Genomic DNA, 27,849 nt, shown 5'->3' on the forward strand with positions numbered 1-27,849 from the left:
GCTTCGGATTCCATGTCTACTCCTCTCTCTCTGACCCTCCCCTGCTCACACTCTCTCTCTCTTAAAAAATAAATTAAATAAATAAACAAACAAACTGAAGATGAGGATGATTCTGGAACCCTGCAGTGACAGAAATGAGCATGCTTCAGAACAATAGGGACCTATCCTAGAAAGGCTCTCACCACCTGTTCAGGAATCAGCAACAACCAAAGCCTGTTTCCGCGGTAATAAAACGCATCTAATGATGCCTTCACTCCCCAAATTGGGTGAGGATCAAAGGGAGAACACGTAAAACACTTAGCATGTCCCCTCCCTTCCTTTCCAGTTCAGTTTTCTCTCTGGTGACACTGAGGCCAGTCACAGAACAACATATGTAGGAAGACAAAATTCGTTGCTTTGGGTGTGGCATGGATTCTTACAGAGCAGATATGGACAAAATCCTAGAAGACATCAGGACCTACCATTTCTAGTAGTAGCCGGATTTTCCTGCTTTAGTGCTTTCCTTCACTCTAGTTGAGGGCACTTAACCCCCCAAAAAGATTTCCCTCAGCTGGTTGTTTCCGTCAGACTGAGTTGTACCTGGTTGTACTGATGGTTAACTATTTAAATATCACCCCTGCTTATAAGCATAAAGTCTAAAATAGAAGCAGGTACTATCCCCATTATAATAAATGAAGAAACTGTGTCTCCAACAGAATTACTAATGTGGCGTGTAAATCCCTAACAGCCTACCTGCCCCTTTCTGCCCACATTGCTTCTACTCTAACCACACAACTTTTAACTGCCCCTTACTTATAAGCTCTTTCATGCCTCCCTGTCTTGGCCTATGCCTCTGCCCTCACCCCTTCCTTTTAACCTGCTAGACCCCCACCCAGCCTTCAAAATCGCCCCACTGTGAAACTTTCCCTAGCTCACCCACTGAGGACTTCATGGTGAAGAAACAATGACATGGGAATACCACAGTTAACTTACATGAATTCAACCATATATTGCGTAGTATTCCAATGCATCAAACAACAGACATGACCAAGCTTGAAAGTGTGTGTGGGGGAAATATGTGAATGATTTTAAGGGTTTCCCAATCACTGACAAAGAAGTGAAACAGGTGACTAGGCAAGAAGATGCTAACGACTTGGTCTAAACCTTAAAGAAGACAATTGAGAACCACAAAGCAACAATGCCTTATTGAAGAGACAGAAAAACTGACCTAGGGTTGCATATACAAGTGTTTATGGATAATTTAAGAGCTATTCAAGGAGAATTTAGGAAATAAACGAACTCCATTTTAGTGCTGAGGTTAACAATTCCACATAAAATGTAATACCCCAAACCACACAGTGTGGTAGGAGAATGGACACCTCATTCCAATTCTGAGGGAGAGGTGGGATCAAAGTCGTCCCCTCCCCCATCCCCCATCCTGGCAGCTTTTCCTGACCCATGTTATTTTTAGATGGTTCCTCCTTCATTGTCCAAGGATGGCAACATGAACTTCCTTTGTTACTGTGTTTCTCTGATAGAAGGGAGTGGGCAGCCTCAAGCTGGAGGTAGGGTTGTCAGTTTCTCCTGAAACAGTATGATAAATGTCACTGGACTGTGGGAACCTAGAAAGGTGGGTGCTGCACCAGTCTGGGGGGCAGGGGTGAATAGTGTATCAGAGACAACTTCCTGGAGGAATAAGGAATTAGCCAGTTTGGAGGAACAGGGAAGGGAAGGGGAGTTCTAGCTAGAAGCACGTTGCACAAAGGCTCAGAGATCAGAAAGGGGAGCTACAAGTAGGTCAGCATGGGGAATGTGAGGGGGAAATGCCAAGAGACAAGGGGAACATTTTAGAGAAGTCGGTAGAGGGCAGATCATGAAGGGCTTTGACACCTATGCTTGGACATTCTCGTGAGGGCAACAGATAGTCGCTGAAGGTTTCTAGAAGGGGAGTGAGAGGGTAGGGCTTGCATATCCAACACTGAGAAATCCTCCTCCAGATCTGAGATGAAAAGAGGAGCTAAAACATGGCCCAGGAGAGCCCTCCTACGTTAGCCAGCACCAAACTGCTAAAAACAGTTTTCTTGCTCCCTCCCTGCAGGTACTCATGCCCTCTAGGCTCCCCACTAGCTGCTCAGGACCCCCAAGGCCATATCTCAGCTAGGACTCTACTTCCTGAACCTACCACAAGCTTCTAACCGCCCAGCCTACTCCCTGTAACTCACTCACCCAGCAAGGATATAATAAGCACTTACCACGTGTAAGGCATTGCGCTGGGTTCCGTGGAGATAAAGATGCACTAAAGGGTCTCTACCCTATAAGAAAAAAAAAACAACAGCACATTTTCTAGTCAAGTACCTCAAGGCTCTGTTTTCTGCTAAAGAATGCTAACACACTCTATCTTAGAGTCTTACCAATATTCAGGTTTTGTCTCTACTGCTTCATTTCCTTGGGCCTCAGTGTTCTTACATAGAAGATAAAGGGGTTGGCCTAGCTATTTTCCAGCTGAGGGGTCCCTGAACCCCTGAGTCCTCAGATGCAGCACCCAATAGCTATTCTCAGTGTTAACGCTTAACAGAAACCACACATCCATAAGTAGTATGGCTTCACATCATCACTCCATAACTAAAGTATTATGTTGATTTGTTTTTGCGTTAGCTTCTGGCAGTATAGTAACACTGGTTATTTCCTGCTGATCAGAAATTCTAATAGCAGCTGCATATATCTGATTAGTAAGAAGGGAGAGTGAATTTTTAAAAATCATGTTTTTTAGACAAACATTTCAAAACAGGGGGGACAAGGTGATGAAAAGGTTAGGAATTATTAGGCTAGCAGTTAGTTAAGATTCACCTCCAGCTTTAAAAATGCTATGATTCTAAGCTGATGAAGTATGCTATTATGTTAATGTGTTATATTTATCAGGTAACAGCATTTTAAAGGAAGATGGCTGTGATATAACAATAAGACTAATGGTGAAAATTCCTAAGGAAATTTGAAGAGGACAGAATTTTTTTTAAAAATTAAGCTTATTTATTTCAAGAGAGAGAGAGCAAGTGAGGGGCAGAGAGAGAGGGAGAGAAAGAATGCCAAGCAGGCTCCACACTATCAACACAGAGCCCGAAGTGGGGCTCAAACTCATGAACCATGAGATCATGACCTGAGCCGAAACCAAGAGTCAGAGGTTTAACTGGCTAAGCTACCCAGGCACCCCTGAAGAAGAGAGAATTTTAAGGTCATCCTTCCAATTATACTGATTGGATTGGCCCAATGGACCTCCTCCCGGAGGCCTGAGCCCCAGTGCAGGCTTAGGAACGCCCATCACCATCCTGAAACTTAGTAAACAAAACAACACACTTTGGCAGTGACTTCACTGACATAGAAGCAGTCAGCCCCTATCAGACCTTGCCCTCAGAAGGTTTCAGGGAATCTAACACTTGGATGACTGTTTTCTTACATGTTTTCTTCAGAGACTGCAGGTTCCTACATGTCCTTTACACTGGTTTTGAATCTAGCATCCTAGGCAAACTGAACCTAGAGAGGCAAACCCAGACAACCCTCTTATTCAAGCCTCCCTCCAGATCTCTACTTGTCAGCTTCACCACTGTCTTTAGCCCTACACTGTATCTAAGTTGGCTTGGCAGACACTTACTGGGAAACAGGGAGAGCAATGCCATATCCTCATCACAGAAGCCCATGCACATGCCATAAGACCAAGGAGGTCTTAGCATAGTCAGCTGGTGGGGCATTGGGGCGGTGGGGCTCTAAAGTCTCTGTAGAGGATGGGGTGAACAGACCGTCTATTCCCAAATCCTCCAAATAATCTCTTGTTACCAGGAGGGCTTTTTGATAACTTTGGCCCCAATCAGCAACCACAATATTTCACTGTAAAGGCCTTTACATTATTAAAATGAAAATATGGTGAAATCTTTGTTCAAGGACCCAATATGTGACTTCAACACCTTGTACTGCCTTCATATCTGCTAAATACTTTCCTCTTTGTTAGAGTCTCTTCATGTCTCTCAACTATTTCAACTGCACTTTTCCAATCCTGTGATCCTAAAGGTTGGTAACAGGACAATATGGTTTACTCAATAATCCGGTTAGGAAAGGTATCCTAGCAGGAAAACAGGAATCTCCTGTTACCAACCTTCAGGACTTTAACATGAGACTAAAACAGAGACTAAAATATGTAACCATAGTCTTGTCACAAGATGGAGAAGAGAACAGAAATTCAGGGAGACGGTCCAGTCTTAGGAACCATCCTTGCAAGACAAAAACTGGCATCTATTGGAAGCTCCAGCTTCCGGAAGCCAGAGACAATATTGGCAGGCCTCTGCCTACACTGAGATATCCCCTTTAACATGAGGAAACTGAGGCACTCGCTTTTATGGGACAACCAGAGACCCTACAATCAGCACTGGGACAGACAGGGACAAAGCCCATGAACCAGACCGGACCTGCGCACGACCTGAAAAGCCCACGTCCAAACACTCCACCTTCCTATCCGCGGCCCAGTCTCCGACACAGCTCCTTCCGGCCGAGAGGGGGCGCCTGCGCCCTCCGGCCGCGCCTGCGCGGGGAGGGCGGGTCAGCGCGCCGGCGCAGTGCGGCGGTCAGTGGCTGCGGTGATACGTTCTTCACTTCCCATAGTGTGGCCCGAGAGCAGGAAAGATGGTGCTGGATCTGGATTTGTTTCGGGTAGATAAAGGAGGGGACCCAGCCCTCATCCGAGAGACGCAGGAGAAGCGCTTCAAGGACCCGGGACTAGTAGATCAGCTGGTGAAGGCAGACGGCGAGTGGCGACGATGTAAGTACCAGGACGCTCAGGGTGTCCCACGGTTCTAATACCAACTTCATCTCTCTGATCTCGTTACCGCTCCTGAGACCACAGCTTCTGCCCCTCGTCAGTCCCCTCCCTGGTTGCGGTGACTCCGAGGCTCTCACTATCCCCTAAAACGCACGGGGCGAGCCGGGACCGTCCCACCATTTCCCTCCGCCCGGGTGGTGGGAGCTGCCTTCCATGCGTGCTCTGTGCGGCTCTCTGGTCGTCTGGGGAGGAGCATGGCGCGTGCGCATCAAGAGCTGTCAAGCCTTCCTGCGGCAAGGGTAGCCAGAAGAAAGCTAGAGCGGGAGGTTTGGGGTGGGAGGGTCCCCTTTCCTAACACCTATCTTTGGTCGCTTTAGGTCCCTTTCTCATCTTCCGTAAGCCCCGAGTGGTGTCCCTCTAATTTGATAGGATCTAAGGCTCCAGCCTGAGACTGAGTCACGGTTGCAGCGTAATAGTTTCAGTCCACCCATATTGGAAGTATTTTGAGACTTAGGCAGCCGCTCCTGGCTAAAAACAAAGATCTCCGAGCTTTGGGGAAGGTCATCCCTCTGACCTGCAGGCATACCTGTAAGAATCGAGGAAAGACTTTTCCGTAGTTGACCGGACATGGGGAGAGAAGCGAGGTGAGGCAAGAACAAGCTTGTAACTATTAAGGCTGTTTAATTGTGATATGTGCAAGTTTTCCGGAAAAGACGTTAGCAGAGTTGGTCTAGAACCTGGAACTGATCCGGGCATCTTTCGTGAAGCTAAATAAAACCAGAGAACCCTCTGCCTATCAACCTCTGCCTGGATTAACTGGAGTAGTCACTGATTGGCCGGAAGCTGTCAAGCACATGTGACTTTTTTTTTTGTCTGATGCAATAGGTCTGCAACCAGCTGAGGGCCAGGTTTTATGACAGCACGCTGCAAAGGCACTTGCTATCCAAAAATGTGGTGGATTTCTATTAGGAAAATTGATTTTCCTAAATTTATCAGGGTATAGGGTAGGAAAAGAGTATTTGATTAATTCCTGTTGTCTGCTAATTCTGTAGTCTCATTCATTCTAATGTGGTATTTGACTGTGAGATCCCACCACCGATTCACATGTAAATCTGAATTTTTAAGTTGCAATGGAATTAAATGGAAGAAAAAAACTAGACTGGACACTATTACTGAATCAGAAGTCAGAGGTATCAGATTTTGTGTCAGCCGTTAAAGACTTTGAATGTGTTAGTCTCTTGTCTATAACATGCACATCCACAGGAAATTCTGTCCCTTACATGATGAGTGGATATGTGGTAAAGGGATGAGTTCTTTGGGGACAAGGTTGTTTTATTCACCTGTATGTCCTAGTAGCTAGGGTATACATATACATACAGGATATACATACACACGTGTATACATTTAATCCCAGTACCTAGCACTGTACCTGGTTCTTAGCAAGGGTTTGACAAAGGTTTATTGAATTCACAAATAGTTTCTGTGTTCAGGCCACTATGCCCTTCTGTATGAAAAACAGTTTATGTAGTTTATTTTCAACATAGCTGTTGATTTGATTCTTTTCTACCCGACATCCCTTCCTAATACTTTCTTTGCAGCCAAAAGTTCCTGATGTTTCCCAAGTCACTGGCTGCCCAAGTTGGACATCAACAGATCTTACATCGAGGTTCTTTTACGTCTGAACCTCAGATCAGAGGTTGGGGTTCTTTTGTTATTGGCTGCAACAAGGACTTGTAACCCAGAGCCACATTAAAAACTCAGATCATGGGGCGCCTGGGTGGCGCAGTCGGTTAAGTGTCCGACTTCAGCCAGGTCACTATCTCGTGGTCCGTGAGTTCGAGCCCCGCGTCGGGCTCTGGGCTGATGGCTCAGAGCCTGAAGCCTGTTTCCGATTCTGTGTCTCCCTCTCTCTCTGCCCCTCCCCCGTTCATGCTCTGTCTCTCTCTGTCCCAAACATAAATAAACGTTGAAAAAAAAAATTAAAAAAAAAAAACTCAGATCATGTTCCCTGAATGAGGACACAGCAGGCTTCACAAGTATACCTATTTGTCTGCCTGTAGACTTGCAAGACTTGCCACAAGGGCTTTGTGTGGAAAATAGATGTCTGATACAACTTGGAGTCATAGTATCACATCGGAGTTGACCACAACTCTTCTAACTCCAAGGATTCAAACTACGATTTCTTCTTTTTAATAAAGAGTAATATGGCAAGGACACATTTGGACATCTGATAAGCATTTGTCTTGACTATTTCCAAAGCAACTATATTTCAGTGTATCTTGAAATCTGCTACTAATTACAGGAATTCTATCTAGCCTGTGCACTCCTGCATGAGATTTCTTTACCAACTGTTGAAGTTATTTCCACTTAACCCTACTGCACACGCCTTAAGCCAGGTCCTTCTCATTGGGAGAACTTTCTAACTGCTTTCAGCTTCACCCCAGAGTCACCTAGTGCAGGACCACATCCAGAACATGTAATCTTTTTGTAGTTTAAATCTAATCATTTTACATCCAGATTTAAGTCTTGCAGTGACATTCTTACCTTAAAGCAGCACTGTCTGATGGAAATATAATGTGAGCCACATGTGTGATTGTAAATTTTCTGGTAGTCACTTAAAAAGGGAAAGAAAAACAAGAAATTAAAATTTTTTAAAATTTTATTTTGGAGAGAGAGTGTGAGCAAACAGGGAAGAGGGGCAGTGGGGAAAGAGAGAATCTTAAGCAGACTCCACACTCAGCACAGAGCCGGGCACAGGGCTCCATCCCATGACCCTGGGATCGTGACCTGAGCCAAAATCAAGAATTGGTCACTCAACCGAGCCATCCAGGCGCCCTAGGAAATTAATTTTAGCAAGATATTAAATTACCCAATATATAAAAAATTAATGTTCAACATGTGATCAGTATAAAAACTGAGACATTTTACATCCTTTTTCTTTTTCACAAGTCTTCAGAATCCGATGTATATTTTACACGTACAGTATATCTCAATTTGGGCTTGCCATGTTTCATATCCTCAGTAGCCTCATGTAGCTAGCGGCTACCATATCAGACAGTGTTGCCCTAAAGCATAAAAATGCAAATTACTTAACATATTTACAAAGCTCCACATGTCTTCCTAGCCTCATCTTCTGTCACTCTCCAACATATGCCCTCCACTCTTTGTTCTAGCCTTGTTATGCTACCCGTATGCTCTTTCACACACCTGTGATTGTTGCCTCTTCTTGGGATATTCCTTACCAGGCTGCTGCCCCCACTTCCATCAGCCCTCTTTGCTAAACCAACTCTGTTCCCATAGCACTACCTCATTTGTTGAGTGTTCTCTGTATCTCATGTATCTTGTTGTGGCGTTTACACTATTTTGATATACAACCTTTCTAAGCTTATTTTTATTGAGATGTAATATATTCAGTAAAGTATGCAAATTTTAATGTGCAGCTTAATAGGTTTTATAAATCTGTATACCTGTGTAACCACCATCCAGATCAAGATCAAAGACATTCGCAGCATCCCAGCAGTCTCTCTCGTGCCCCTTCCAAAAATACCAGTATTCTGCCCTCTGTCACCATAAATTAATTTTGCCTGATTTTGGACTTAATATAAATGGGTTTACATAGCATATACACTTTTGTATGTGCCTTCTTTCTCTCAAAATTATGCCTATAAGATTGTTCCATCTTTTCATGTGGAGCAGTGGTTGGTTCTTTTTCATTGCTGTACAGTACTCCCTTATGTAAATATACCAATCATCATATAAATACTCCAATCAGTTCTACTGATGGCCATTTGGATTACTACTGATTTAAGTGTGTTATGAATAAGGTGCTATGAACATTGCTTTGTGTGTCTCTTGGTAGACATAAGCACTCATTTCTGTTAGGTATATGCCCCGGAGTAGAGTTGCTGAATCATGAGGTAGGGACATGTTTAGAGATAGTAGATATTACCAAATAGTTATCCAAAGTAGTCATAGCAGTGAATACTCCCACTAGCAAAAGAAGAGTTCTAGTTGTTCTACATTCTTGCCCTTAGTATTGGCAGTCTTTTTAATTTTAGCCATTCTGGTGGATTTGTAGTGGTACCTCATTGTGGTTTTAATATGAATTTTCCTGATGACTAAAGATATTGAGCACCTGTTCATAAACCTCTTAGTACTTGGATAGCCTATCTTAAGAAGTGTCTGTTCAAGGATGTTGACCAATTATTATTTGTTTGTCTTTTTCTTATTGATTTGTAGGAATTCTTTATCCATTCTGGATATAAGACCTTGTCAGATGTATGTATTGCACATATTTACTCCCAGTCTGTGACTTGCCTCTCACTCTTTCAGTCATTTAATGAATAGAAATTAATTTTTATGAAGTCTAGTTTATTGATCTCTTCTTTATAGTTTATGCTTCCTGTGTTCTTTTTAGGAAGTCTTTTCATATCCCAAGTTCCTGAAGAGTTTCTCCAATATTTTTTCTAGAAGTTGTATTACCTTGCCTTTCACATTTAGATGGATGATTCATCTCACACTGGTTTTGGTGTATGATGTGAGATAGAGATCAAGTTCATTTTTCCCATGCAGCAAGCTAGGAATAGAAGGAACTACTTTAATCTGATAATAGGTATTTATCAAAAAGCCTATAGCTAATGTTCTTAATGATGAAGTACTGAATGCTTGTCCCCTGAGGTTGGGAACAAGACAAAGATATCTGCTATCACCACTTCTAATCCACATCACGTAGAGGTTCTAGACAGTCTAATACAAGGCAAGAAAAAGAAATAAAGGATTGGAATAGAATGTGATGACAGATGGTAACTAGATTTACTGTGGTAATCATTTTGCAGTGTATACAAGTATCAAATCATTATGTTGTACACGTAACTAATGTAAGATATGTCAATTATACCTCAGTAAAAAAGAGAATTAAAGTGGTCATTTTTTGCAGATAACTTGATTGTGTATGCAACATCTAAACTATTAGAATTAAATTTAGCAAGATCACTGTATGTAATGTACAGAATCAATGATATTTCTTTTTTTTTAATTTTTAGAAACATTTTTTATGTTGGGGTGCCTGGCTCAGTCAGCTGAGCGTCGGACTTCGGCTCAGGTCGTGATCTCACCACTTGCGAGTTCAAGCCTCACGTTGGGCCAGATCTGTGCTGACAGCTCAGACGCTGGAGCCTGCTTGGGATTCTGTGTCTCCCTCTCTCTCTGCCCCTCCCCTGCTCACGCTCTGTCTCTCTCTCTCAAAAATAGACACAGGATCCAAAGAGGCTGCAGGCTCTGAGCTGTCAGCACAGAGCCCAATGCAGGGCTTGAACTCATGGACCATGAGATCATGACCTGAGCCGAAGTCGGATGTTTAACCGATTGAGCCACCCAGGCGCCCCAATGATATTTCTAGATACAAATAATAATTAAAAAGCAGTGATATCTAGAATACTTTTAATAAATGATGTTCAAGATCCCTGCACTGAAAACTACAAAACATTCCTGAGAAATTAAAGATAATGAAGGGATATGCTATATTCATTGATTGAAACATTCAGCATTGTTATATTATTTTTAATTGTCTTTTCTTTCTTTTCAACACCTACCATGATATTTTCTTTTATATTGCCAGCACTTAACATAGGGCCTTGCAAATAGGGACTAAATAAAAATTTTAAAACCTTTTTATGTCAAAATAGTTACAGATTCACAGGGAGTTGCAAAAATAGTATAAGAAGGTCCTGTGTACCCTTCACCCAGTTTTCCTCAATGACGACATCTAGCATAGCTGGTACAATATTAAAGCCAAGAAATTGACATTGCCACAATTCACAGACCTTATTCAGATTTCACCAGTTTTACATGCACTTTGTGTGTGTGTGTGTGTGTGTGTGTGTGTGTGTGTGTGTGTGTATGGTTCTATGTGACTTTATCCCATGTGTAAGTTTGTATAACACCTGCCACACTCAGGACAGAATGGTTCCATCACCACAGAGACCCTCTCACTGCCCCTTTGTAGTCCATTCTGTTTTCCCCTCTCCCCTCCAACCCTGGTGACCACTCTTCTGTTCCTATCTCTCTAATCAATATAAGTGAATGAGAAAGTAGTTACATCATTTTGTGCTGAAGTTTATTAGTTCAAGTTCAGCAAAACCTTAGAAAATAGCTGCCTAGGTGCTGTCTCATTTCTAGTCATCATTTCACCTATCAAAAACTTGATTTTTGCTGTATTGCTACTCAGGCTTAGATTCAAGTGGTCCAACTTTTGCTAATTAGACTGATGAACCACAATACTGACATGCAAATTTGGGCCACAGTACCCCTATAGGCTGATTAGTGCACTGTCTTCCCCAAAAGAAACTAAAGTATAAGAAACTTACTCTCAGGGCACTTGGGTGGCTCAGTCTGTTGAGCATCTGACTTCGGCTCAGATCGTGATCTCATGGTTCATGAGTTTGAGCCCTGCATTGGGCTCTGCGCTGACAGCTCAGAGCCTGGAGCCTGCTTTGGATTCCGTCTCCCTCTCTCTCTGCCCCTCCCATGCTCACACTCTGTCTCTCTCTGTCTCAAAAATAAATAAACATTAAAAAAAAAATTTAAGAAACTTATTCTCAAAGCCGCAGGTGAGATTTATGTCAGAGCAAAGGGAATAAGATTAACCATTTCTGGCACAAGTTCATGGGACTAGAAACAAGACTGCCCTCTTTCTAGAGTCTAGCGCATATCACATAGTTTCTTTAAGTGGATTTTAAGATAATTGAGCAAGTTATAGTTACTTGAGTTTTTTCCAGGTTTCTCAGATGTGTTATTCTACTGTGACATTATCCAGCTTGTGATACTTTCTAATTTAAGTCCCAGAAGGGACTTTTCCTAGTCATCAAATGCTGAGGTAATCCTCTTGTCACCACTACATGCCAACTAAATTGGGGGCTCTAAAGCTGTAAGATTTCACAGCTTCATGAGATCCTTTAGCTCTGCCTAAAGGTCCATGATTAAGAGAGGGGGATGTTTTAATTATGTGCATGTCTTTGGTATATTCTTGGATTCTTTCTTCTTCAGGCCGATTTCGGGCAGACAACTTGAATAAGCTGAAGAACCTATGCAGCAAGACAATTGGAGAGAAAATGAAGGTGAGAGAATGGTAACAGCCTTGAGAACTTGAGCAGAGGGGTTTCATCTTGCTCTTGGTTAACCCTCATGTAGTGTCTAACTTAGTACCTAATTCTAGGAGGTACTTAATTCTTAGTACCTAATTCTAGGAGATACTGAATTTCTTACCAGGGGAAAATATTTTAAAAATAAAAGAAGGAAGTGGGGAAGGGAACTAAGAGGCACCTTCAGGGAAAGGTGAGTCCATCTTCTGTCTTCAGATATGTCTTAGTCCTTTCAGGCTGCTATAACAGAGTACCATAGATTGGGCGCCTTATACACAAGGGAAGTTTATTTCTCACAGTTCTGGAGACTAGTAAGTCCAAGATCAAGGAGCTGGCAGATTCCATGTTGGTGAGGACCCGCTTCCTGGTTCATAGGCAGGCCTCTTGTTGTATCCTCACATGATAGAAAAGAGCTCTCTGGGGTCTCTTATAAGGAGAGCACTAATCTCTTTGATGAGGGCTTTGCCTTCACGGTCTAATTTACTCTGAAAGACCCCACTTCCAAATACCATCACGCTGGGGATTAGGTTTCAACATACAGATTTTGGGAGGACACAGACATTCAGTCTGCAGCAAGATAAGATTCTTGCCACATTGCTCATTCGTTGTCTATTTTGTTCTTCTTTTTTTTTTTTTTTACTTTTTTTAATGCATTTTAATTCATTTTTGAGAGACAGAGTGTGAGTGGGGGAGGGGCAGAGAGAGAGAGGGAGACACAACATCTTAGTCAGGCTTCAGGCTCTGAGCTGTCAGCACAGAGCCCGATGCAGGGCTCGAACCCACGGACTGCAAAATCATGCATGACCCAAGCCGAAGTCAGACGCCCAACTGACTGAGCCACCCAGGCGCCCCATTGTCTATTTTGTTCTTATAATAAGAATATAAATTCCACCAGTAATCTCGTCCACTTATTTCTTGTTTTTTAAGTTTTTTTTAATGTTTATTTTTTAGAGACAGAGACAGTCAGAGCGTGGGTGGGGGAGGGGCAGAGAATGGGAGGCACAGAAACCAAAGCAGGCTCCAGGCTCTGAGCTGTTAGCACAGAGCCCAATATGGGGCTTGAATTCACGAACCGCTAGATCATGACCTGAGCTGAAGTCGGCTGCCTAACCGACTGAGCCACCCAGGCGCCCCTTGTCCAGTTATTTCTTAAGCTCAACCTACAGTGCCAGAAAGGTTTTCTTATGGTGGACTTGAGATTCTTTGTCTCAGTGTCATCGTGCTGTTTAATGAAAAGAGCACAGATAAGGAGTTCAGATCCTGGATTGCTAGCTGTGTGGCTTCAGCCAAGTACACTTCTGAGCTTCGGTTTTCTCATCTGTGAAATGTCAGTGTTAACATTCACCTACAGAACAGAACTGGAAGAACTAAAGTTTTTAAATGTGGAGAACCTGGCACAATGCCTACAACATTGTAGTTCTTCAGCAAGTGCAAGTAACAACAGAGGGCAAGTAGTTACTGGTTTTCATCCAAAAACTCTTTCCTTGCTTGGAGAATGTTAAGTTTCAGCTTGGGCTTGCTTTGGTATCCAGAATAGTTGATGTTTTTAATCTTTCTTCAGAAATATCCTCGGGGCACCTGGGTGGCTCATCGATTGAATGTCAAACTTCGGCTCAGGTCATGATCTCACAGTTTGTGCAGTCAAGTCCCACGTCGGGCTCTGTGCTGACAGCTCAGAGCCTAGAGCCTGCTTCGGATTCTATGTCTCCCCCTTTCTCTGCCCCTCTCCTGCTGGTGCTTGTGCACTCTCTCTCTCTCTCTCTCTCTCTCAAAAATAAATAAATAAATAAATAATCTTATATAAGTTTAAAAAAAGAATGAAAGATTTACTCATTTTAAAAAAAGTCCGCTTATCCCCTTAATCGTTTTTTAAAAAAATTTTTTAAGGTTTTGTTATATTTATTTAAAAAATTTTTTTTAATGTTTATTTTTGAGAGAGAGACCAAGCATGAGCGGGGGAGGGTCAGAAAGAGAGGGAGACATAGAATCTGAAGCAGGCTCCAGGCTTTGAGCTGTCAGCACAGAGCCTGACCCAGGGCTTGAACCCACAAACTGTGAGATCATAACCTGAGCTGAAGTCGGATGCTTAACCGACTGAGCCACCCAGGTGCCCCAGAATGTTTTCTTTTCTTTTTGAGAGAAAGGGAGATAGAGCATAAATGGGGGAAGGGCAGAGAAAGAGGGAGACACAGAATCCGAAGCAGACTCCAGGCTCCAAGCTGCCAGCACAGAGCCTGATGCAGAGCTCAAACTCGCAGACTGTGAGATTGTGACCTGAGCCGAAGTCAAACACTTAACCAACTGAGCCACCCAAGCGCCACATCCCCTTAATCATATTTAAAAAACATATTAAATGCTCCCTAAAATCTGTCTCATTTTTAAGTTGTAAACCTCTAAACTAAACCAAAACATGAAATTTTGGAACCTGAGCTAGTAAAGAGCATAACAAAAAGAGTTCTTCCGGATTCTAGCACCTTACACTTCGTGATAATCTGAATCCTTCTCTCTAACAGTATCTGGTTACACTTTCAGCTTGTGACTGGCTGTGGAAATTGGTATCAATGATCATATAGTTTTCTTCCTTTGGGACTCATGATGCTTCATCATTTGCATGTCAGAGGCCCCATAATTATGCTAATTCCAGTGTATGCTCCTGTCTGTATTCTTTGGGGCGTATATATAGTGTCAGCCAAGTATTATCCTAGCAAGAAGATGGAAGTGTTTTCATTTGCAGTAGCATTCTTAGATCCCTTTACTGTAGTCCCGCAACGAGTGTTCTCCCTTACTGTCCATTAGAATGGTCTTAGTGCTTTAATTTGTATAGCGCTGGAAAGTATTGAAAAACCTTTTGTGTACATCTCATTTTGGTTTTGAAATTTGCTGCAAACCTAGAGTATAGTATATTTGTCAACCTTATTAAAAGGGTAAGAGAATAGGCTTAGGAAATTAAGGGGCTTTCCTAAAATCACATCGTAAGTTAGTTCCAGGCCCAGAACTTCAACTCGGAACTTGAATTTGCTACCCAGAGGAATTATCAGATAGCAAGGAGCCTCAGCCTATCTTGGCTACTAGATATGGAAAACCTTGAGATTTGAGGCCATTTTTTCCTACCTCAGTAGTCCATGCTTGTACTTAACAAGACTCATTCTGGTATTTTCAGACTTTTGCTGCTTTTTTTTTTTTTTTTTTTTTAATGTTTATTTTTGAGAGAGAGAGTGGGAATGAGGCAGGGACAGAGAGAGGGAGACACAGAATCCAAAGCAGGCTCCAGGCTCTGAGCTGTCAGCATAGAGCCGGATGCAGGGCTCAAACCCACAGGCTGCAAGATCGTGACCTGAGCTGAAGTTGGACACTTAACCGACTGAGCCACCCAGGCACCCCTGGACTTTAGCCACTTTTTAAGATGAGTTTGCTTGAGTCACTGAAGGATGTGAGTTATGGTTAGCATCCTGGCTTTTCACTTTGGTGTATGTGATTGTGTAATAAATCTAAAGGATTTCTATGCTTTACCCTCGAAAGATTTGGTTCTTTCTTATGACTCAGTTTTGTGCAGTGGTATATGAGGTTGTATAAACGTAATTGCCTATTGTTTTATGTATAGAATTTAAAGAAATCTTTAGGATATTGTACATGACTTGTAGTTGTAAAACAGGCTCTGAATCTCACCTTGTTTTTGTGCAAGTTTTGCTGAGGTTTTACATATCCTGTTATAATGGCCTTTGATAATTTTCTTTAACTCCTTTTTTTTAAATTTTTTTTTAATGTTTATTTATTTTTGAGAGAGAGAGTGCGAGCCCGGGAGAGGCAGAGAGAGAGGGAGACACAGAATCCGAAGCTGGCTCCAGGCTCCGAGCTGTCAGCACAGAGCCCAACGGGGCTCGAACCCATGAACTATGAGATCATAACCTGAGCCAAAGTCAGACGCTCAACCAACTGGTCCACCCAGGCGCCCCTAGCTCTTTTTTTTTTTTTAAGTTTATTTATGTATTTTGAGAGACAGAGAGTGAGTGGGGGAGGGGCCAAGAGAGAGGGAGAGAGAATCCAGTGCAGGCTCTGCACTGTCAGTGTGGAGCCAGATGCAGGGCTCAAACTCGAATCAAGAGATTATGACCTGAGCCAAAACCGAGAGTCAGACACTTAACTGACTGAGCCACCCAGGTGTCCCTTACTGCTTTTCATTTGGGAAGAGTTTGACTCCCAAAATGATTTTCTTCATGGCTCTGGGCAAGGATTGGAAACGATTTGGCAGACTATCATAAAGAACAGGAGAAGAGAAACCAGAGAGGAGAAAACCTAGCCCTGGGCACATTCTGCCGTTTTGCCACACTGCATTGATTGCTTTAAACTTAGTTCTAGATTTGGTGACTTTTTTCCTTAAAAATTTTGTTTTCCTTGGCATCCTAATATTCTATCATCACATCCATTTTTTCCCTTTACCCCCGGTGCTCAGCGCTGGGATTGTTCTTAGCAAGTTGACCAGAATTCACAGATTCACACCCAGGCACCTGCCCCACCACTGAGCAATGGTATGAGCATTTTCACACATTCTTGGTGTCGGTAACCCCTCATGTCCAGGGCAGACATTCTTCTCACGTTCCTGTTGGTGTCAGCCCTCTGACCCCGATGGGTTAATTGATCTGGCAAGGATCAAAAAGCTAGAGAGTGGTAGAATAAGGACTTGAAACTTTGATTTCTCACTTCCAGTTTACTAATTTTTCCTCTTATGTGTTGCAGCTTTTAGATTAGTTTATATACTAATTTGGTGTGCGCTTCTAAAACTATGTCAAAATTTTTCTTTCATTTAATATATTGTTTTGTTTTGTTGTCCCTGCAGAAAAAAGAGCCAGTGGGGGATGAGTCCATTCCGGAGGATGTATTAAATCTTGATGACCTCACTGCAGACACTTTAGCTGTAAGTTATTGTCCTTTCCTTTTCTAGGCTGGATTTCTGTTCTTTCATTGTAACTTTATTCCCAGACAAGCAAGTGCTCACACTCTGCCCCACATAGCACTGTGCACCGTTGAATGTGTGCAGTGGGAAGTGGCCCCATCCGCTCTTGTTGTACTCTCCACCTGAGTGTTTGTTACATCGCAGAGATGGAGACAGATGGAATGGAAAAGTTGAGAGTAGGAAGAAGAGAAAAAAGGAACTGAGCTATGTTTGGTTTATAGAACCTGTTTTCACAAAGTCCAGGAATTTTTCAGTCTGCTGGAATTTGCTAAATATTCCCAACAGTGAACCTAGGGGAGTAATTTTCAAGTTTTTTAGTCATCGAACCTTTTCTTAAAACGTGTAACACAAAAGCATAGCAAGGGAATAAATACACAAAAGCACAGTTGCTGCACTTGAAGGGCTAGGTTGGGGGTGCTATTCCTGTCCAGGCCAACCTGCTAAGGGCTCCCCAGCCCCAAGAAATCAGTTTGAAACACTTGGAAGAAGGAATACAAAATAAGCTTAAGACAGGGTCTCTTGCTCCTAACAAATTTATAATCTTTCTAGGGAACAGTTAAATGTAGTATGTAAGAGTGCTAAGTTGTTTTAATTAGGAATATTAGAAGGTACAAGTTGTTTTTTTTTTTTTTAATGTTTATTTATTTGAGAGAGAGAGACAGAGACAGAGACAGACCGTGAGCAGGGGGAGGGGGAGAGGGAGAGGGAGACAGAATTTGAAGCAGGCTCCGGGATCTGAGCTGTCAGGACAGAGCCCGAAGCGGGCTTGAACTCATAAACTGTGAGATCATGACCTGAGCTGAAGTCAGACACTCAACCCACTGAGCCACTCAGGCACCCCTAGAAAGTACAAGTTAAGGTAAAGAGCTCTTACAAGAGCTACAATATTAAAACCCCTGAGATATATTGGAATGAGAAGAATGGCCAGAATTTATCCATCTCTGCCTTAGGTACCCCAAAAGAAAATGCCAATGAGTTTTTAAGGGCAAGATTGTGTGTGTGTGTGTGTGTGTGTGTGTGTGTGTGTGTGTGTGTGTGTGAGAGAGAGAGAGAGAGAGAGAGAGAGAGAGAGAGAGAAACTGGTTCTTTGAAAGCCTTCATTGTTAATTTTTAAAATGCTGTCACAAGGATTGTCATTAGAGCACAATAGGGCAGCAGAATCTTATTCCTGCTGTATCCTTGACCTGCTGTGGCCTGAGTACTGGCCTGGCCTGTTCATCTACAGAACCTGAAAGTCTCACAAATCAAAAAAGTCCGGCTCCTCATCGATGAAGCCATCCTAAAATGTGATGCGGAGCGGGTAAAGTTGGAGGCAGAGCGGTTTGAGAACCTCCGAGAGATAGGGAACCTTCTGCATCCCTCTGTGCCCATCAGCAATGACGAGGTAGGTGTGGGTGTCACAGCAGGCGGCTGCCTCCAGGCTGCCTCCTCTGCTCGCCTCTGTTGGGGATGGGGCGGGGCGGGAGGAGGACAGGGAAATGCTGGCACTCTCTGTATAATATGCCTTGTGTCAGAAGCTGGCTTTTTGTAAAATTCACTCTGCCCACCAATTGAGAATTGAAAGAGTCAGATCCTTGTCTGATCGGGAAGTAGCAGAGACAGCAGGTAGGAGGAGACTCCTGGCACAGAAATCTCTTCTAAATCGGGCTGCTGTCCTCCACTGCGTGTTGCCCGTGGTAGCAGCGGGTCCTGTGGGAGGGATCTGCTAAATCAACCTCACCCCTCACCCACACCCTGCTGAGAAGCTGCAGGTTGAAGGGAAATCTGCATGATAAAAGTTTCCTGCTGAGTGGGAGCTTCCCCAGCACAAAGCTGCTCTGAGCCCAGCCTTTGTTCCCCAACACCCCAGCCGTGGCTAGGCCCATCTGTGCCTCTTTCATTCATTCCCTGGTGAACGAGTGTTAAACTCACTGCTGCCTGGGGTGGGAGACTCGGGAGGTCAGGGCCCTGAGCCCGCCCTCGTGTGGCCCCAGGACCAATGAGAACCTGGAAAAAAAAAAAATCTACATTCTCCTCTGCACCCCAGGCAATGCTGATTGGGGAGGAGGGGGTTGTCCTGTTGCGGATTTTCTAGGAGTCCTTTAAAAGGGTAAAAAAATGTGAGAAAAAGACCTCTTAGAAATTCATGATTTCAGTTCCATGGCTATAATTGCTTCTAGGAATTTGTGAATTATTATTTCTCTATTGAGCACAGATTCTCTAGCAAATTCCCTTCCCTAGTTTCTGTACACAATGACCAAAGCCTAGTGTTTGAGTTCAGCAGTAGTTTCACAAAGCTCTAGGTTGTTCTTGGAATGGGGTGTGGAAAGGTGGAGGTTGCGGGGTTCAGTGATTGTGCATCTTTCTCTCCTGTTCTTGTTTTCCTTAGGATGCAGACAACAAAGTCGAGAGGATCTGGGGTGACTGTACGGTCAGGAAAAAGTACTCTCACGTGGACCTGGTGGTGATGGTAGATGGCTTTGAAGGCGAAAAGGGGGCCGTGGTGGCTGGAAGTCGAGGGTACTTCCTGAAGGTAAGAGCCAGGAACCCATAGCGATGGGATTATAAAAAAGGAGCTAAAAACAATATGTGCAGAAAACATAACCTACTTAAAGAAGCCCACAAATCCAGCACTAGTTCTTGCCTTTCTTCTGCACACTTACTGGCAGTAGATGCAGTTCTCTTTCTGAGCCAGGAAAGTGCTTATCAGGATCCCCTAGAACAAAAGCCACTAAGTGACCCTCTGTTATGAATATATGTTGCACTGACTGAATCACAACAGTCTGCTTTTAAGGAGCTTAGTGTACTTGGACCAGCAGACAACAGAGTCGAGCCCAAGTCAATGAGTGCTGGGGTGTGAATAAGCCCAGAGGACTATGAGAACAGGTAGGTAGAGGCAACAAACCCAGAGTAGTTGGGACAGAGGGCAGATAAATTCAGGGAAGACTTCCAGAGGAACATGGGAAAATAATTTTGGAGATACTGTACATATATACACATACATAAACATGCTCTCCATACACACATGAGTCCAGTGTCGTGAGAGTTACTGCAAGAAAGTCCTCCTGTGCACCCTGGACAAAGAATCCTTTTTGCCTCGCTTTGTCTCTCCTTACAGTGTGCCTAGATGATGTGCTGGGCATTGATGTTAAGAAGGAATCTCTTGGGTCAACTGTTGGGGTTCACAGTCTTTGCTGGCCTCCTGTGTGTCCCCAGTTGCCTCTGAGTGTTAAGTTCTAGCAGATTAACATGATGGCGATAGAACCCAATCACACAGTGCCGTGTCTCTGCTCCTTTAGGGGGTCCTGGTATTCCTGGAACAGGCGCTCATCCAGTATGCCCTTCGCACTTTGGGGAGTCGGGGCTACACTCCCATTTATACTCCCTTTTTCATGAGGAAGGAGGTCATGCAGGAAGTGGCACAGCTCAGCCAGTTTGACGAAGAACTGTATAAGGTGAGTAAGCCTGGGGCAGTGTGGCAGAATGCCTTAAGTTACAACGTTTAACTTCAAAGATACAGAGCAGTGCTGACCAGTAGAACTTGCTGTGGTGATGGAAATATTCTGTATCATGGCTGTTGAGCACTTAAAATGTGGCTAGTACAATTTTAATCTTTGTTAAATTTTACCTTAAATAGCTATATGTGTCTAGTGGCTACCACACTGGACAGTGCATTCATAGAGTCTATATTATCTTTCCCCAGATAATCTGTATGATTTATCTAAATTGAGCATACTTTAATACCATGGGCTTTGAAAAGAAGCACATTTTTGAGTGCTTGGGACAAAAGAAAATTATAGAAGTGGCTGATCTTCCTGTATCCTCCTACTCCTAGCCCCAGACTAGTTGCTTCTGGAGGGTGAGACATATTTTCCTTGGGATGGATGTGGCTTCCGGGTTGTGACTCTTTCCCAATCATGGACCATCTTAGGGAGAGCCAGAGCTATTCACGTTGAGAGTCAGAGGGTCATTCTGATGAGCTGACTCCAACACCAGCTGTGGCACCCGCAGTCTGCCTAGCACGTAGAATTTCTAGAGTGTCTCTGCTAACAGCTGCCTCTCACAGCATAGTCCACTTTTCACTTGTCCCCCGTCCTTCTGTGAGAAGGGGGCCACTTTGCTCCTACTGGGAAGGAGGTAGACAATGCTCTTGGGCTCACTTGACTTATCTTAGGTAGAGAGAGGAGTTTAATAGTTAGAACTTCTTCCCACTGGGTCCTATTGATGACTTCTAGTTAGGCTTTCATTCAAGATGCATTGGGAAGCAAAATGTTTTCTAAACTCTGATCATTAGTGTAAGCTTGATGTCCTGCCTCTCTTCTCTTTCTTTCAATTTTTTTAAATTAAATTTTTTTACAGGTTTATTTTTTTTTTTTTTAATTTTTTTTTTTCAACGTTTTATTCATTTTTGGGACAGAGAGAGAGACAGAGCATGAACGGGGGAGGGGCAGAGAGAGAGGGAGACACAGAATCGGAAACAGGCTCCAGGCTCTGAGCCATCAGCCCAGAGCCTGACGCGGGGCTCGAACCCACGGACCGCGAGATCGTGACCTGGCTGAAGTCGGACGCTTAACCGACTGCGCCACCCAGGCGCCCCTACAGGTTTATTTTTGATAACGTGTGCACACACACAGGTTGGGAAGGACCAGAATGGGGGGTGGGAACGGAGGATGCGAAGCCCGCTCTGTGCCGACATCAGAGAGCCCAATACGGGGCCCGAATTCACAAACTATGAGTTCGTGACCTGAGCGGAAGTCGGACACTTAACTCAGGAGCCCCTTCCCTTTCTTTCTTTCTTTTAATGAGAGGAATGTGTTCATGTATCAGCTGAAACCGATTTTCTCTTTTCTTTTTTTCCTTATCTCAACCCCAAGATTGGATAATCACTAACAGAGCTTTAGAAGGATGCCCTTCAGGTAACACCAGGGAGAAGCTTATATGGAGGATTATGAGAGGCACACTAGGTGGCAAGTGCCCTTTATGTTTCCCTCCCTCTCTTTTCTGGATGCTTCTTGGATCCATATACAGGGAGAGTCACGGGTCTCAGTAGTGAGAGTCTGGGCTGGCACTTCTTGCCTAATAACCTCAGTGTGTGAATTCTCTGGAGCAGCGTTGTCCAGTAGAACTCTCTGCAGTGATGGGAATGTTCTGTATCTACTATCCAGTTTGGCAGCACCAGCCATATGTGGCCATCGAACACTTGAAATGTGACTAGTGCAAGCCAAGGAACTAAATTTTAATTTAATTAATTAATTTTTTTTTTTTAATTTTTTTAATGTTTATTTCTGAGACAGCGACAGAGCACGAGTGGGGGAGGGGCAGAGAGAGAGGGAGACACAGGATCGGAAGCAGGCTCCAGGCTCTGAGCCATCAGCCCAGAGCCCGACGCGGGGCTCGAACTCACGGACTGCGAGATCATGACCTAACCGAAGCCGGACGCTCAACTGACTGAGCAACCCAGGCGCCCCAAAATTTTAACTTAATTTAAAGAGCCATTGCTGGCTAGTGGCTATACTGTATTAGACTGCATAGCTCTGGAATTTTTCTACGTTGTATGTGGGTAGCCTCATAAGAGGCTAAGTTCCCATGGTCAAGTAGCAACGTAGTCTTCCGGGTCCCCCAGCACTAACCCAGAGGAAGTTTCCTCCTTCCTTTTTTAAAAATTAAAATAATACCACGTGACAAAGTTTGGAAATGGTGGGGAGAAATCATCATCTTTCCCAATTCCTAATACAACAGTTGACATTTTTTAATATCCTTTTGGGGGCTTTTTTCATACATCTATCATTTTCCACTACTTCTAATCACAATGTATATAGATTGCCTCAGCATTACATCAAAATCATTTTTCAGTGTTACTTCGTGGTCTTCATAACCATCATTTTTTTTTTTTTTTTTAATTTTTTTTTTTTCAACGTTTATTTATTTTTTTTTGGGGGGACAGAGAGAGACAGAGCATGAACAGGGGAGAGGCAGAGAGAGAGGGAGACACAGAATCGGAAACAGGCTCCAGGCTCTGAGCCATCAGCCCAGAGCCTGACGCGGGGCTCGAACTCACGGACGCGAGATCGTGACCTGGCTGAAGTCGGACGCTCAACCGACTGCGCCACCCAGGCGCCCCATAACCATCATTTTTTAATGGTTACATAATATTACATGGCTGTGATGTAGGATTGTTGGCTCTTACCTTGTTGAAATATTTAGGGGGACTTCCTTTTTTGCCATCATTAACTCATGTTACAATGAGCTTTGCCCTGTTTCTACCTTTTTTTCTTCTGCGTTACCTTCTTCAGCTGAACACCAAAGTGATTCTTTAAGGAGAATAATCCTAGACTAACTCACAAGCACCCCAAAAGCAGATCCCGGGCCTCCTTTTGCCCAGCAGTGGCAAACTTGGCACTTCGTAAACACCTAACAAACATTTGGCAAGTGGATTCATTTATATTGCTACCAGCACAGCCAACCGTCATTGGCTACTGTACGTTATTCATAAAGGTCTCATTTATTAGATAGATAACAAAGTATTATCAGAATATCTTACCTCCTTTTAATTTGCATTTCTTTGATCTCTGCTAGGGATCCCCTTTTGGAGTGACCTGTTCCCTCTTTTGTCTTTTTAGCTTCCCCTGCTCACTTCCAGGCAGGGATTGAAGTCAGTTCTCCCCATCCCATCACTCAAATCTTCCCTGTGGTTTCTTCTAGCTGAGGTCTTCACCCCTCAGTCTTAACTAATGGAGGTCCCTCCTCCTACAGGTGATTGGCAAAGGCAGTGAAAAGTCGGATGACAACTCCTATGATGAGAAATACCTGATTGCCACATCAGAGCAGCCTATAGCTGCTCTGCACCGGGATGAGTGGCTGCGGCCCGAGGATCTGCCAATCAAGTATGCCGGCCTGTCCACCTGCTTTCGCCAGGAGGTGGGCTCCCATGGCCGAGACACCCGCGGCATCTTTCGAGTCCATCAGTTTGAGAAGGTGAGTGGTCAGGTCAGGGTGAGGAGTAGGACCCTTCTTCCATGCATCTCTCCGGGGTGGTTAGAGGAGAGGCACGATCTGTGTTACTCGGACCCACCCTGGCTTCACTCTTCCCTCTCGCCGCCTACATCTGTTTCTGCCTAAGAAGCGCGTGCTGGAGTGGCTGTGAGCACAGACTCTGGAACCAGGCTGCCTGAGTCCCAGCGCCAGCTCCAACACTTAGCAGCTGTGTAACCTTGAACAAACTGCTTCTCCTCTCTGTGCTCAGTTTTCTCCTCTGCCAAAGGAGGATAATAATAGCACGTCCCTCATTAGGCCTGCGGTGAGGATTCAACTCGTTGATGGGATAAAGTACTTAGAACAGTACCTGGCGTGCACAGGGCAAGAGCTCCACGTAGCATTTGTTCTTGGGGCCCCAGTCCAGTCCAGCGCCAACCTCATGTGGGGCCCCAGCCTCAACTGACTCCCAGAGGTGTGGGAAGAGGTCTTCACTGCAAAGATATCTCCCACTTCAGCCCTGTCCTGTCGTCACGGTCTCCTTGGGTCCTCCTCTGCAGATTGAACAGTTTGTCTACTCGTCACCACACGACAACAAGTCATGGGAGATGTTTGAAGAGATGATTGCTACCGCAGAGGACTTCTACCAGTCTTTGGGGATCCCTTACCACATTGTGAATATTGTCTCAGGTATCAGCGTCCCTTTCCCGCGTCGCACAAACACCACCCTCACCAGCAGGGCTGCCACACAGCAAAATAGCTCACGATCCAATTAATTGCCACATTAATTAAAACATCACACTCTTATCACTTGGGAGTGTTTGGTGATAAGAATATCTGGGCGTGATTTCACTTCTGGGGAGAGGATGTAAATTAAGGAATTCTGCAGGTTTGCTAAAGGTCAGTCTTGTGAAATCCCATCCCTCCTTCATGAATTCTAGGGGTTTTCCCTTACAGGTTCTTTGAATCATGCTGCCAGTAAGAAGCTTGACCTGGAGGCCTGGTTTCCGGGCTCCGGAGCCTTCCGTGAGTTAGTCTCCTGTTCTAACTGCACAGACTATCAGGCTCGCCGGCTCCGAATCCGATATGGGCAAACCAAGAAGATGATGGACAAGGTAGACGGCCCCTGGGGAGGCAGGAAATAGGGCCCTTGTGCAGAATAGGTCCATCTTATTTCTCAGCCCTTGGAGTATGTTCTATCCCATCATCATAGGAAAATCTGAGCTTCTCAGTCTAGACCAAAAAGGGAACCTGAAAGTGACTTCTACTGAATCAGGACTGAGTCTATGTATGTATGTATGTATGTATGTATGTATGTATTTTTTAAGTTTATTTTGAGAGAGAGAGAGAGAGAGTGTGTGTGTGTGTGTGTGTGTGTGTGCGCGCGCGCATGGGAGAGGGGCAGAGAGAAGGAGAGGAGAGAATCCCAAGCAGTCTCCATGCTGTCAGTGCAGAGCCCGATGTGGAGCTCAGTCTCCTGAACAGAACTGTGAGATCATGACCTGAGCTGAGATCAATAATCAGACCCAACTACCCAACCACCCAGGCGTCCCAGGACTGAGTCCTTTAAAAAAAATTTTTTTTTAGTATTTATTTTTGAGAGAGAGAGAGACAGCAGGGGAGAGGCAGATAGGGAGACACAGAATCTGAAGCAGGCTCCAGGCTCTGTACTGTTAGCACAGGGCCGGACACAGGGCTCAAACCCACAAACTGTGAGATCATGGCCTGAGCAAGGTCAGATGCTTAACCAACTGAGCCACCCAGGTGCCCTGAGTCCTTTTAGATAGAAACCTGAATCTAGCACTATTCTACAAGGTAATTCTAGCTTTTCTCTTTTGGACTTGGTTTTCTGTGACTCCAGATAAAGGATAATCCCCATTTGTCTATAGAAAACAAATTGAAGGCAGTGTCTTCCCTCTCACCAAAGAAGGTCTGGGTTTGTAGGCTTATCTCTTCAAACCCAATTCTCAGGCCCTAATGTTTTCCAAGTCTTGAAGGGACTTGAAAGGGGTAAAAGGGAGAGGCCCCTTGTTAGTTTCCTCCTCCCCCTAAAGGGCCTGGCTCTCCTCCATTTGCTGGGGCCTACCACTTGTCGCTCATGGAGACCTAAGGAATCTTAATTCAAATCCAGAAAAAGATCAATAATGATTTTGATTTGGAAATCTACAGTTGGGAAGTCTGGCTGAGTGGGTGGTTCCTGGTCATGAGTAAGACCAGGCTGAGTTTCGTGTTCCCTGTGGGGACCCTGTCTTCACAGGTAGAGTTTGTCCACATGCTCAATGCCACGATGTGCGCCACCACTCGCACCATCTGCGCCATCCTGGAGAACTACCAGACAGAGAAGGGCATTGTTGTGCCTGAGAAATTGAAGGAGTTCATGCCGCCAGGTAAAACTCCCTGCCCGGCCATCTTCCTCCTCTTCTGTCTTCATACTCGTCTGCATGGCAAGCCCCTTTCAGAATGTGCCAGCTTTTCTTGTTCCCAAACTCTGCCTATCCTCTGGTGCTAGGCGTTACAGGGGGCAAAGTTGAGAGAGTAGCCAGTACAGGTATGACATTCAAGTGCAGCTAAAATTCAGACTGGGGAAGAAAAGAATTAATGAAACCAGTTGCCATCGTGGGTGCCCTTTTGTTCATAGGCATCATTGTCTTGTGGAACTCTCCCCAGAGGTCCTTGGGCTTTGACTCCTGAGATACGATGGGTTATTTGATTGGCTCTCTTCTTCCAGGTCTCCAAGAACTGATCCCTTTTGTGAAGCCTGCCCCCATTGACCAGGAGCCATCAAAGAAGCAGAAGAAGCAACATGAGGGCAGCAAAAAGAAAGGGGCAGCAAGAGATGTCCCCCTAGAAAGCCAGCTGCAGAACATGGAGGTCACTGATTCTTGAACATTCCTTCCTCCCGGTTTGTCAGGCTTTCGTTTCTGTCAGCTGGGATCTCAGAACCTGCCCACGGGCAGGGAAGCCAAGCACCCACTCGTCCCCGCCCCATCTGACTGCATTGCTAAAAGGGGAACAGTCTGCCGTGTACAACACAACGTTCCTGTCTCTTTGCATGGGCATAGGATCCAATCACTGATGACTGATGAAACCATGTAATAAAGCATCTCTGGGGAAGGCTAGGACTATTCCACAGTCTTCTGCCCAGGGCTCGAACCCTGTCTCTGACAGTTGTCCCTGGAACCACACTTCTGCTTTTCCTTCTAAAGAAGGCTGTTCCATTTAGCAAGTCAGACAACCTTTGAGAAGGTAGGTGAAGGCAGGGGTAGATTAGGAAGGGCTCTAGGGGAGAGTGAAAACTTTGTCTTAGACACACAAGCTTGCAGAAGGGCCAGATCCTCCTCTGTAAATCTGACCCTGCTTAAAAACAGTTAGGTAAAACTAGCTTAGAGGCCAGAGTTGACATAAAAAGCCTCACGGTGCTTCTGTTCCCTAGGATGGGCTCCATGGGAAGGGCAGGAGGCTGTGAAACCACAGGAAAGATGAGACTGTGTTTAATCCCACAGTCCCCAGATTCAGGAGCACAAGTTGGAGCCTTATTAACACCTGCTTCTCTTGCCCAGTCACCCCCAAGTGGGAGACCAACCAGAAGAACAGAAGGGAGGGAGGAAGGATATTTTCTCCTTTCTCCCTCTGTTGCCCTAATGGCCAGTTGACCGTTTCCCTGGGGAGGGTGATGGTTAGGCTTTTTATTTGCTGCCTTTCATCTGCAGTGTACAAACACTTCACTTTAATAACACCTTATGTTAGTATAGTGCTTCTCTTCCAGGAGCCTAACAGACTTCCTATACTGATCTCTTTTATCTTTGTGACAGTCCCAGACGAGAGGGTGGGGACATGATTATACGTCTTCCATTGTACAGAAGACAGGGTACCAGGCGAGTAAGGGAGATGAGACAACATGACCAGGTGGGAGCCAGGAGTCCCTACTTCTCAGCAGTGCTCAGTGCCTATTGTGTTTCTTTGGAAGATGAGGGCATGGCTCCGAACTGGCCTGTCGTTTAGGAGCCTTTACTTGATCTCCACAC

General features: G+C 44.5%; 1 protein-coding gene and 1 long non-coding RNA gene across 2 annotated transcripts; one reads left to right on the forward strand and one right to left on the reverse strand.

The window, feature by feature from the left end:
- Positions 1 to 1,208: 1,208 nt before the first annotated feature.
- LOC123598378 lies at positions 1,209 to 4,582 on the reverse strand. The gene is made up of 3 exons (XR_006712573.1): positions 4,473 to 4,582; positions 2,232 to 2,291; positions 1,209 to 1,563 (listed from the first exon to the last, which is right to left on the reverse strand). It is a non-coding gene; the product is annotated as an uncharacterized LOC123598378 (long non-coding RNA).
- On the forward strand, positions 4,547 to 26,982 carry SARS1 (seryl-tRNA synthetase 1). Its single transcript, XM_045478529.1, has 11 exons — positions 4,547 to 4,783; positions 11,828 to 11,898; positions 16,757 to 16,834; positions 18,099 to 18,257; positions 19,242 to 19,385; positions 20,152 to 20,307; positions 23,606 to 23,827; positions 24,385 to 24,514; positions 24,782 to 24,939; positions 26,082 to 26,211; positions 26,553 to 26,982. Exons 1-11 carry the CDS (start codon positions 4,648 to 4,650, stop codon positions 26,708 to 26,710), a joined length of 1,542 nt encoding a protein of 513 aa, XP_045334485.1. The 5' UTR covers positions 4,547 to 4,647; the 3' UTR covers positions 26,711 to 26,982.
- Positions 26,983 to 27,849: the final 867 nt, after the last annotated feature.

This window comes from Leopardus geoffroyi, chromosome C1 (genome assembly GCF_018350155.1).
Source record: "Leopardus geoffroyi isolate Oge1 chromosome C1, O.geoffroyi_Oge1_pat1.0, whole genome shotgun sequence".
NCBI classification, from domain to species: domain Eukaryota; kingdom Metazoa; phylum Chordata; class Mammalia; order Carnivora; family Felidae; genus Leopardus; species Leopardus geoffroyi.